The sequence below is a fragment of the Branchiostoma floridae genome, chromosome 14 (assembly GCF_000003815.2).
Source record: "Branchiostoma floridae strain S238N-H82 chromosome 14, Bfl_VNyyK, whole genome shotgun sequence".
In the NCBI taxonomy this organism is placed as follows: Eukaryota; Metazoa; Chordata; class Leptocardii; order Amphioxiformes; family Branchiostomatidae; genus Branchiostoma; species Branchiostoma floridae.
Genome location: NC_049992.1, coordinates 17,272,428 through 17,285,048, shown reverse-complemented (window position 1 = coordinate 17,285,048; position 12,621 = coordinate 17,272,428). Strand labels below are relative to the sequence as shown.

General features: G+C 40.6%; 1 protein-coding gene across 1 annotated transcript in view; it reads right to left on the bottom strand.

The window, feature by feature from the left end:
* Positions 1 to 769: 769 nt before the first annotated feature.
* LOC118430962 overlaps positions 770 to 12,621 on the bottom strand; it is a 17,241-nt gene continuing 5,389 nt past the window's right edge. The window contains exon 3 of the mRNA XM_035841993.1: positions 770 to 4,124. Coding sequence (XP_035697886.1) covers positions 1,686 to 4,124 — 2,439 coding nt within the window. The 3' untranslated portion in view covers positions 770 to 1,685. The remainder of the gene's footprint in view (positions 4,125 to 12,621) is intronic.

The following is a 12,621-nucleotide window of genomic DNA, read 5'->3' as shown; positions in this document are numbered from 1 at the left end:
CCTGGCAGCATATAGCTTTCAAGACTTATTAGTAATACTTAAAGTAGAAATTGCAAATTACAGTTACGTGTTTGGTTTGTGTACACAAATGACAAACTAAAATGGACTAGCAATACAACACTGTACTTAGCCCAGTGTCATAACAGAACACTACATGTACTATTAGTAGTCTTGCAGGGACAAGTCATTACATAAACCTCAGTTTTGTACACCCATACATTGGGTGACCTATAGGTTGGTAAAATAACAGAGTAGCTTTCCCATGGCATGTGGATCTATACATGCATGTATATACTAGTACCTCTAGCTAGTTCAAATTCCATGAAACCATTCTTTAGAGCTACTAAAATAGTAAATTAAATGTGTCCATTGCAGACATTTTCAGTGTCGAAATGTCTAGGTTTGTATAGCTGATTATAACAATGCAACGTAAGTAGCAGGTTGTCTGATGTATCAATAAAAACATAAAGGTAATTATGAAGCAAACCTCTTTTAAGCTACGAACTACCAACTGAAGTGCACTATACCTTCTGTCTTATATCACAAATTTTGTTTAAGTCTGAAACAGTATCATGTTGGATTCTTTAATGAAGTAAACAATATATGTGCAAACTAACATGACTACAAAAAGACGATACACTGCCTCTAGTCTGAAAAAAATATGAAGAATATCATTCATGACTGTTTTTCTGTGGTTTTGTCTTTTTGTACAACTGTTACTGTCTGCAAACCAAGCTGTTGAAGAGTTACTTTTAACAAGTCAGTTCAGCATGAAAACTTATTGCATTACAAGGTGGTCTTCCTGCCTACATGTTAAACACAATTTAACATTTCGTCACTGGTATTTGTGCCTGTAAATCATAGACAGAAATCGCTAAGATATGGTAAGTAGTTACTTGCAAAGTTGAAAGTTTAATGCATTTATTAAATATGTAATGGAAAACTGTCCTATATGGGCAAGTGTTGCAAATTCCCAACTACTAATTAGTTCCAATGAACATCACAACAAAAGAAGAATTCAGCTTAAAGACACTTAAACTAAACAGAAAACTCAAACTGTAAACACTACTCATCACATCTAACACTTACTATTTCAGCCATTGGGTCACCAGTTTACTTTTTAGACAAATCACATGAAAAAATAGATACTCTTTTATCAAGCCCAAAAGTGGGTAAAACCTGGTCACCAAGACTTGGCACTGATAGGAGGCAACAAACACAATTATAAAAAAACACCTTCCTCTGCGCACATTTTTGGTCCCTTATTTTGACAGAAAAAGGATTTGGAATGCCCATGCCTATGCAGCCCCTAACAGTTTCTGAATACCATACTTCTACAAGTATCAACTGTGTTCCTGTTTTCTGAGACTTGAGGCACATTGCAACAATCTTTCAAAATACAAGGAGAAGACTTTCCAAGCCACCATCCTTTATCAAACTTAAGGACTTTCCATAAAGGTCTACAGTAGTTTCTTCGAGATACACTTCTACTCACATCCCCAATACGCCAGCATGGACTATGGAGATACATGTATTTCAAGAAAATCATATTGTGAATGCGTTATAATTAGTTTACGTAGTTTTAATGTCAAAGGTACTTGAAGTTGAAGCAGCTTTGGTCCCCAAAGTTATCTTGCAAGCCAAGCCCTGGTAGAATTCTATAATATACGGTATAACAAAAAGCTTCAAAGATCAACTCCCTTATGGTGGGAGATATGTAAGTAGGAACAGTTCTTTCCAAAATGGCAGCCGGTGGTGCGATAGAAGAAGCACTCCTCTCCGAACTCCGTCTCCACGGGACCCTTCATCTTCCCCTGCTGGTACGAGCTCTGTGATTGGCTGACTTTCCCGGCTGACTGGCCTCCCGTCTGGTTACCGGTCTTCAGTTTGGACTTCATCATGAGGAAGTTGCCGTCGGCGTTGATGATCGGGTTGTCCGGGAAACGGATGACCAGCTCCATCCCTCCGATCTCCGTCCCCTGGAGCCCGTCGCGCGCCCTGGTGGCGTCCGCCATGTTTGTGAAGTTCACGAAGGCACAGGTTTTGGCGTGCATGATCTTGATGCTCAGGATGCGGCCGTACTTGCCGAAGATGGTCTGGAGGTCGGCCTGGCTGACTTTGGCGGTGACGTTCCCCACCCATAGGGCGGCGCACGGGGTCGGGGTTGCTCCGGGGGCCTTCCCGTGATGGCCGTTCATGGCGACGACCTTCGGCGCTGCCGGCCTTGCCGCAACCGGCGCAGACGCACGCATGGAAAATGTCGGCTGCTGTTTGGGTAAGGAGACTGGCGCTTGAGCAGTAGCAGCATGTGGGAACATGGCACTTTTGGTAAGCCGTGGTCCAACCTGCGTGGCTCTTGGCGCTACCGGCTGGAACGCAGACCTCGAGTGGTTCAACTTGGGCGGGCTTAGACTCTCTGGAAAATCCTCTTCGTCAGACATATACACTTCAGTATCAAGAGAGCCACTTTGGTTAAAGGCAGAGGTTATTAAAGAGTTCAGGGCTGCTTCCACAGTCCCGTGTTCTTTTATTGCTTTGTAGCTCTGCTCCGAAGTGAAGCCCATGTCTGTCAGGACTTTGACGGAGATGGCCGTTATGGGATCCTCTGGCATGCCCTGTTTATCAGATGCTGGCGTTCCAATAGGCACTTTGGATGGGAGGGAAAAAGTATCTAAAGAGGATATAAAATTCTGACTCTGCATAGGATGCCAGGAGGGAAAAGTGCCACCCTGGTTAGTAGTATCGGCTTCGGAACTTGAGTTTTCTATTAGCACCTTGTTGGTAAAGGGGTCGGTTTTATTGGCGTTACGTTTGGGCTGCGTTTCCCAATTAAAATCGTCAAACTCACCAGATATTAAAGCATCCAGGGCTGAATCTAAATGGCCGTGTTGTTTAAAGGCCGCCTCGCTCTGTCTATAAGAAAAGCCCATGTCCATTAAACGCTGCATGGCGTGAGACATGTCTGTTTTATCATTAGTTTTAACTGCAGGAGCCTCAAGGGGGACGTGGTCGTCGATTGAGGGAACACTGGGTGGGGGCTGGGGTGGGGTGGGGACTTGGTGTTGAAGAAACCCCGGGGGTAAACTCGGAAAGAGCTGGGATGTCGGGTTAGAATACGGAGTGGGGATTTGGGAGATGGGAACTTCAACGTTTTGCTGAAGAAATAATTGCTGCTGGGGGAAAGCGGGACCATTTTGCGGAAAAAATTGATCAAGAGGCCGTGGTGTAAAGACAGTGGGAGCGAGCGGCTGACTAGCAACAAAACCATTTCCGAGCGGATTATTCCTATAACGAGCAGACTGACGCTGCGCCATTAGATATTCTACAGCAGAACCTAAAGACTCGTGAATTCTTAAAGCAGCCTCGCTGTCTTCTCTCGAAAAACCCAGGGACATAAGTTCCTGTACTGGGTAAGGCACAGTAAGGTTACCGTTGCTGTCTACCTTTCTTGGTGGCGGCGCCACAACGGTGCTTAATTCTTTATCAACTATTTTATTATCACCATTTGTTTTAGAGGAAGAGGATTTAAGGAGGGAATCTAAAGCTTCCTCCATGGAACCATGTATTTGTACGGCTTCCTCACTAGCCTGTCTGGAGAAACCCAACTCTACTAGTTGCTCTACCACACCCTCTTCCTTATCAACAGTTTCTACTATCTCCTCTACATCCTGGCTCTCAAGATCGTCAGGAGTGGGAGGTTTGGACTCAGAGTTCTGGGAGGATGTCTCGCTTTTCCCCGACTTTGACCTTTTCTTCTTCTTCTTTTTCTTCTGTCCGTTCTGCTCCTCAAAATTAAGGCCAGGAATGTAATGTTCCGGTATGGGAGGGGTCGACCTTTCAGAAATAGGCAGCATGTATGGAGCAGGCCACTTCACTACAGGGTGGTTCAGGGTAGGTTTCGCTTGCTTGACTTGTTGTTGTTGTTGTGTTGGTGGTTGTTGTTCTTTCTGCTGCTGTTGTTGTTGTTCTTTCTGCTGCTGTTGTTTGTGTTGTTGTTTTTGTTGTTCCTGCTGTTGGGAGGATCCACCCTTCTTCTGTTTCTTCTTTTTAGCAGTGGTGTCTTCTTCTGGACGCCACTCTGTGTCCTTCCGCAAGTAGCCTTTCCCACATCTGCACTTACAAACCTGCAGGGGATGGACAACATCAAGGTCAGACAAAACAGACAGATGTCAAACATGTAAATCACTGAATCAGGGTTGTAGCCAGTACCTTTCCTTCAGTCCTTTGAAGGAATTTTGCAGCTGGGGATGGAAAAAAGTTTTCCCCATTCCATCCCCTGGGACAGACAAAAATTGATATGTAAAGATATAAAAAAAATTGAAACCCTTGAAAACCATTGAAACCATTGTTCTTCTTCACCAAAACAGATGCCATTGAACAGCTTAGTCTACAAGCAAAATTTGCACCTCAAAATGCAGGAAATAGTGTTTCTGGGGGTCTAAAAATTTTCTGGGACCCAGACCCCTAGAAATGACGCGCAACGTCACGCCATGCCTTCGGTGCTCGATAGGATTCCCATTCAAAATCAAGGGGACTGAAAATGATCTCAGGCTGGCTACAACCCTGCACTGAATAAAGAGACTCTTTTTACACAACCGCAACTTGATTTTCACCGATGACTTTTTGTCACCTTCCTCAAGGCAATTCTGACCGGTTTACATTGAACTGCAGCGATAGGTGTCGCTGCTAACAGTTGCGGTCACAAACATACAAAGTAAACCAATCAGAATTGGCCAGAGGAAGGTTACAGATGGTCACCAAAAACATCAGTTAAATCACAAAATGACCTGTATTACGATCCATAAAAAAATATACATGTATATTCCCTAATTTAGCCATAATTCACAATATTTACATATCTGGAGGCACAATACAGCCATGAATACAACATTATACACATAATAAGATATCTTGGAAGACCCACTTACTAGTAAGAAATTTAACCTTCAGAATGAGAGATCATATATGCACAAATGACAGTCTTTACTTCATGTACACATGTAGCCTGTGTATATATAGCTGGGTGTACATTGTGTATTTATAGGTACCACCTACATATGATCAGCCCTTGCATAACCAGTGAGGCTCTAGCCTCCATAGCAGGCTTTCTAGGGCCTTTTTTTGGCTCATGATACACTTTTGCTGGCCATTTCTATTTGTACTCGGTCGCTGATTGCTGGCGTTTTCTGATTGCCGGCCTCCAAAAGCCTGCATCCAAACGGCGCATGAAAGTGATATTAAAAAACGATTAGGGCGATTAACTAGGAGGTGTGAATTTCCTGCCTGCCGTGGACGGCTAATAAACTGCACGCATTTCTACCGGACAGAGCGCTTGCAGCCGACATGCGAATTGCCTCTCAAGGAGTTGCGAATTATTCCTAACATATGTGTTAATAGGGCAGATGAATGGCTAAACGTTTTTTCTACCACTTCCATGCGCCGTCTGGATGCCGGCTTTCGGAGGCCGGCAATCAGAAAACGCCAGCAATCAGCGACCGAGTACAGAAATGGCCAGCAAAAGTGTATTATGAGCAAAAAAAAGGCCCCAGAAAGCCTGATATGGAGGCTATGAGGCTCCTATATATGTACATAAAATTTTCAAAAGCTTTTGTGAAGTCACCCAAATTAATTAGCTCCCTGGTGCTTCAGAAATTGGAATGCCATTCACAGCTCTCTTTGTGCAAGTACCTTCCCCATTCATTAATGTTAGTATGTTCTCCATTAGGTATTAGTTCTATTACACACATATACAATATTATAGTATACTGAAAATCTGAAATATTTGCCATTCGTTTAAGTTTGCATCTTTTGTTAAAAGCCAATCTTGTGACCTAACATTTATGCACATTTGTGAATTTTCTGTTAAGCTTGAGAAATCTCAGAACAACTCTATTTTCTTACATACAGGACAGTTACCAAAATTAGTACTACCCTAGTTAACAACCCAGAATAAAAAAATTTTCCCCTAGAAACTATCATAGAGAGAAACTCCCTTCCACCAAGTTCTGAAATAGCACCCTCACTAGATAAATCAACGGCGCCTACAATTAGAAAGTAGATGTGCAATGTGCAAAAGGTTAGGCGTGATAGAGGTCTATATATATATATATACAAAATACAGAAGAGTACAGCTTTCAGATTCTGAGCAAACAACTACCACAGGTGCTGGTGTCACGGATCTACTCTCACCTCTCAAATAGAAGTACCCCCTGGAATAAAAGTACTGTACCCCCCGGACAAATCTTCAAAATCTAATAAAAGTACCCCCTGGAATAAAAGTACCCCCCGGAAAAATACCAAATTGACATGTAAACTGTGTCCATGCTACTTCAGTCCAAGACAATATGATAAGCAGGTAGGCTCCTTTTATTTATTTATGCATCAGTACCATATCAGTTAATTGTACAAGTAATTAACAGAATAATTCCTATGTTATTGCACATAATTTCTTTATCTGAGTAAAAAAATGAATGAAAATAAAAATTGAGGAAATAAAAAAAGAAGTTTATTTTATTATCATTGTTACAAAATAACATTTTGAAGAAACATTCCAACTTAGAATACCTTATTCACCACTTGTGCTATTTTCAATGTTGCAGAAACCAATGAGGCCATAGACACTGCCCCTATCGAGAAATAACGGTACTGCAGAAAAATGTCGCGAGATTCGGCGTGAGTTGATGAATCCAACATGGCGGATGTTTTCGAGCCGATTGAACGCTATGCTTTATTTTGGAAGGATTTTTTCGTTGCTGGAACATTAAAACAAGTTGACTACAGGTGAAAAATAATGGAAAAGTATTGGTAACTTTTTAATTTGTTTGGTTGGTGGTTAATTTCTGTGTTTTTATAGAGAATTTACGGGAGTAAGTGACTGTGTGTGTAGCATGTGACCTCGATGTTTGGCGATGTTTTCGTCTTTGTTCAGCGCAAATTTCAAGATTTTTGGAAGGTTAAAGATGGTCTAAAACGAAAAGGATATATTTTTTTACGAGTCCAGTACCGAATCACCTGGGTTTCGGTATTTTTCGACCTGAACCGAAACGTTTTTGCAAGTCCAGAACCGGTCCTGCGTTTGGGTCATAGTGCTAGCGGCAGGGAAATCCGCGCTGCCTCGTCCGAAAAATAGTGAATTTTAAGCAAAAATACCGCGGAAATATGGGCAGAAAATACCAAACTTTCAATATTTTTGGGGTCCCTGGTTAGTAAAGAAAGCCACAATTTGAAAAAATAAAAATAAACGTACCGTCTAAAATAAGGACGTACCGGGTGGATTTTGAGGCTGAAAAAAATAAACGTACCGGTACTTTTATTTGAGAGGTGAGAGTACAGTACAACGGACCAATTTCGAAGAAAAATGTCTAGATTATGTATCTATGATGTACAAAAAATGACCAAAAACTGGGAGTAGCCATGACTAAGTATAGCTCAAAGTAGTTGTGCAAGTCAGTCCTTCAGACCTTACCGGATGTACACGGTAAACAAACTTATCGACCATGACTGAAGTTCACAAAGGTGAACTTTAACCTGTGTCTACAGCATGCAGTTCAGCACGTAACCATGGCAGGGTTTGATAAATAGTTTATCCTAACGTACTTCAAGCTTTGTTCTGGTTACAGTCCAAGAAAAGAGAGGCCAGCCTGAAAGTGCAAAACATCTTGAATTTTAACTCTCACCCTTATAATATTTTGCTTACACTAGTTACAGTTACATATTGTTGATTCAAAGTATGTTACTAACTGTTAGTTTACTTTTCTGACAGCTACAAAGTTCTACAAGTTACACATGCAATTTATGAACGCAATAATAAGATGTTTATTTGCAAAATCATGCCCGAGGGCTAATTGCACATACAGTCTCAAGAACTAAGAGAGGTAAATACATAAAACTAGTGTCTAATCAACTACATGATACTATGAGTATGAATACTATTGTCGGGTTTGACTTCTTCTTTGAAGGCAGTGGTTAATGAACTGTCCCACATTCTGTAGGATGGTGGGATTTTGTGCTTTTAGTAGAAATGTAGTCTTTTGGTGATCATTTAGGTGGTAAAAGCTTGGTGAAATAGTGGCAACTGTTTGAAATAATGTGTTTCTTTCGGTTTCATAGTGGGTACACTGACTGATACCACAGTCACTAATACCACAGTGGTTATAAACCTTCTCTATACACAATCAAAGACATACATGTACCAGTGTAGTGGTTGTATTCAATTGAATCAAACCTCTTAAACAACTGGGCTTTGAATATTAATGCTTCCAAAGGAAAACATATTGTTTTTATTGGCATACTGGCCTGTGTTCTTTTTCCAGCGTCAGCCAAAGAAAACTCAGAACTGGGACCGTTTATAACATTTAAAAAATCGCCATTACACAACACAAGTACAAGTTAAGCTCAACCAGCAAAGGAACCATATGTGCAAGGTAGGACGGAGGTTTGTGTCCCACCTTGGTAGGGCTGTGTACCTAAACAAATTTCAGGTACAGGTAAAGGTACAGTTACACGGGTTTAGGTACAGGTCCGGACCTGCACCTGTACCTAAAAAAGTTTAACCAAGTAATTGTACGTTAAACATGTAGCTAACTGTTTTCTAGTGATAAATTGTCATCTTTGTTTGGGGAATTACATATTTGAATCTCAAAACAATTTCTTTGCAAGTTTTCTTAAGTTTCAATTGCAAGATTATTACCATTGTCATTGTTGATTAAGGATTTACTACTCCAGTAGTCTTAAAAAGTAGTGTTTAACTTAATAGTGATTTAGTTTGTTTAGGTACAGGTACAGGTATACAGATGTTTAGGTCCGGACCTGTACCTAAACAATTTTTTAAGGTATGGTACAGGTACGGGTATTTAGGTACACAGCCCTACACCTTGGACATTTTCTATCTATTCTTCTCTTTTTTCTCATCAAGATATATCTACACAACACTTTCATCTTGTGAACAGGGCATCGCATGTTTGACAATCAGCCTTTGTTCTTTTCTGACGATTTTTCTTTTCCCTTTGGAAACATCCTGCATTTTCTTTGAAAATGTGGGCTTTCTAGTTTTACCTTCAACCAAACATGACTGCCTTGATATACAAATGTCTCCAAGGCCAGACAGGTGTGTCAGGAAAGATTCTGAGGGCTTCATTTCCTCCCCTGCTTGAATAATAAATGCAATCATAATCTTCTTCCTGTCCAGGTGACATCTCAAATTCCATGTTGAATTATCAGCTAGACGTCCTGTGCTCTCTACAAAGGAAGTATAGAAGAACCAAATTGATAACACTCTGATAATATTTACTAGTAGACATCATGTCAATTTTGCTTTCTCTCATCTAGCTAGGGGGGGGGGGGTGTCTCCTAAGAGGGGGATCCCACTTGCGTATTAATCAAGTCCTTATGAATTATGCAGGGGTCGAAATACATTTTTTTTGCTACATGCAAAATTGCAAGTTGGCAAAAATTTTACGTGCAATTTGAAAAATTTACATGCAAAATACTGCAATGTTCTAGCCAGCATCTATCATTCCGTCCTTTGGCAGAATTTTGTTGCTCAAGACAGATAAGAATTTTGCCCATTCTGTCACTTTTGGTTGACAGAAATTGGCGCATGAAAGTATAGACAGAACTTGAAATTTTGGAAAGATATCCACATAATCAGCATGTAAGTTTGCAGCAAAGCCAAATTTGATTATTTATAACACCTACTGACAACCGGTGACGATCCCCGTCAGACAAACAAAGGCACCATGGCCTCAGTATTTTTACTATAGGCCAGGTATTTTCAACATGCAATATTGCAAGTTCAGAATATTTTTTACATGCAAATCTCAAAAATTATGTGCAAATTGCAAGTTAAGTATGTGTATTTCGACCCCTGATTATTTATTGCCTTTTTTGCTTTGGTCAAGTTTGCAGGGAATTTTTTTCCTTCCTTTGACGCTTTTCTGTCACAGACTGTACTTGGGCCCAAAAAAAACTGTCACACAGACTTGGTATACCCACAAGTATGACTGCCCTATGTTCTACATGTACCAGTTTATTCCAGGACACTGAAGAAGAGTGATGGATGTCACTTGAAATGTCTGGAAGTTATCTCTGAACCTTATCCACTTGTAGAGACTGAAATGTCTTTACACAAGCCTAAATTGCTGGTGTGTTACGCCAATTAGCTGGTGTGTTACGCCGAAGTCGGTTATACTGGCTATATAGATACAGATACAGACAGAAATTCATCTAAATACCCCTCAGCCAATCAGAGTCCTTCAATTACAGTGTTTATATATATACCCATAGTGCACAATAGTGAGGTACTATTAAAAATGTGTGGTACAATGTACTATGAACTCATTTGCATAAAATAGGGCCACACTTTTGGGATAGTACATTTTTTCATAGTACAGCACTTTTTTCCTAGTACAACACTTTTGTTTTTCTGCATCACTGGTTGTGAACTGCTATGAACTCATTTGCATAAAATAGGGCCACACTTTTTCATAGTAAAACATTTTTTTTTATAGCGCAACACTTTTTTTGCACCATTCGTTGTAAACATTGTCACTCTAAACAGGTGTCAACAGGAGTATGTGACGTCGAGACAATACACACACCCCACAAACAAAATATGGCATACATCAAGGAAACCGCTCCCGGCCACAACTGAACTAAATTCTTGAAGCATATGAAGCGATGGACTGGAATCTGTAATATGCACATGCACATGCATAAGGTTCAATGCACTACGGTAGTATATCATAGAGAGGAAATGCTGTAAGTGTAAGTCTGTATACAAATACAATTTAATCTCTACAACAGGATAAAAAAGGACATTTCGAGCGGCATCTGTCACTCACATTATAGTGATGCTGAAGAAGAGTGATGGATGTCACTCGAAGCGTCCCAAAGTAATTCTCCACTTTTAGTTCAGTTTTGGAGATCAAACTGCATTTGAATATTTTTTATATATTTATTTTATCCCGCAATGTCCAACCCTCGTAAGACAGGGAACATAGCAAGGCATGCATCAACGCGTCATCTGGACGCACTTTTCTTAGAATAACAAGAAATTTGACGCTCTGGACGCCCTTACACTGGGGAAAAAATCCTCTGACAGGCATGAAATTCTGATTGACCAGGGATGCTACCAGGTCATCTGTGGTCACAGTCTTCTTCTGTGACCTCTATAACAGTATTTTCACCTCTTAGGATACCTTAGAATGCACTTTTTAAACTTAAGATCATCAAAAACTCTGCACCATGCAAGGTGGATGCCCCCGGACCCCCCTACAACAGTCACTTACCACGACTCAACAATAAATTTGGACTCCCTATTATAAAATCCTAGCTAAAAGCCTGGGAACAACGGATGTTAAATCGAGAGAGAGAGAGTTTACCTGGATATCTAACCTCCATAAATTTTGATAAATGTACTGTAACATCATCATCATTGGTCGACGTGCTAACACACAACTGTAACTTGAAAGTCTGTTAGTGCAGAGATTTAATTTCGCTACATAGGAAATGGAGTTATTCTAGTTCGCGGTTGAAACAGAGGGTTAGGCCGGCCGAAGACAAAACAAGCATTAAGTTTGCAGTGAAGTGGCCACCCTGAAAACCACGGATATTAAAACACCACGAATGTTTCTGCATTTACAGTAGCACTATAAAGGGGACGGAAGACAACAAAGAAAGAAGAAAACCCACCAGGCATTTTAATCGAAGTCTTTGCGTTTCTATCTCCGAAACAGTGTCATTACTTTTTGCATATCCCTTATGATATGAAACATTTAACATACATTTCCAAACATCAGTGTATATTTCAAACAATTACAATGTACGAAGATAGCCAAGCACAGGCTTTTAGCCAGGCATGCGTCATCGCGTCATCTGGATGCACTTTTCTTAGAATAGCAAGAAATTTGATGCCCCTAGACTCCCTATACTGGGGAGAAAATCCTCTGACAAGCATGAAATTCTGATTGACCAGGGATGCTACCAGGTCATCTGTGGTCACTGTCTTCTACTGTGACATCTGTAACAGTATTTTTGCCTCTTGGGATACCTTAGAATGCACTATTTTAACTTAAAATCATCAAAAACTCTGCACCATGCAAGGTGGATGCCCCCAGATCCCCCTACAATAGTCACTTACCGCGACTCACCAATAAGTTTGGACTCCCTATTATAAAATCCTAGCTAAAAGCCTGGCCAAGCAGGAACATACAGTTGCAGGTGTGCTACAAAGAGACTTCAGACGCTGTCAATCACTGTTTCTACATATTGCTGGATTATATGCCTGGAGGCATGATACTGACTGTTGTTTACAGGTGCTGTGTTGTATATAATTTGGGTCACAAGTTACATTGGGAAAAGGGTGTGTCCAGGTTTCACATAGCAGTTGACACCTGTCCTGTTAAAGTATACCGTCAAAAATAAAATACCATGCTACTAGTACTAGTGCGATTTTTAAATGCTTCATAATGTGTCGCACTATTTTTAAAGTGTTCAAGACACCCCAATGCAACATTTTCAGACTAAATCAAACAAGTCTGCATTTATCAATACTTCAAATACTCTCCAAGCAGAGGTTAGGCTCCGGCTGTTTTTAACGTTTTTTTTTTAGTCGTTTTTATC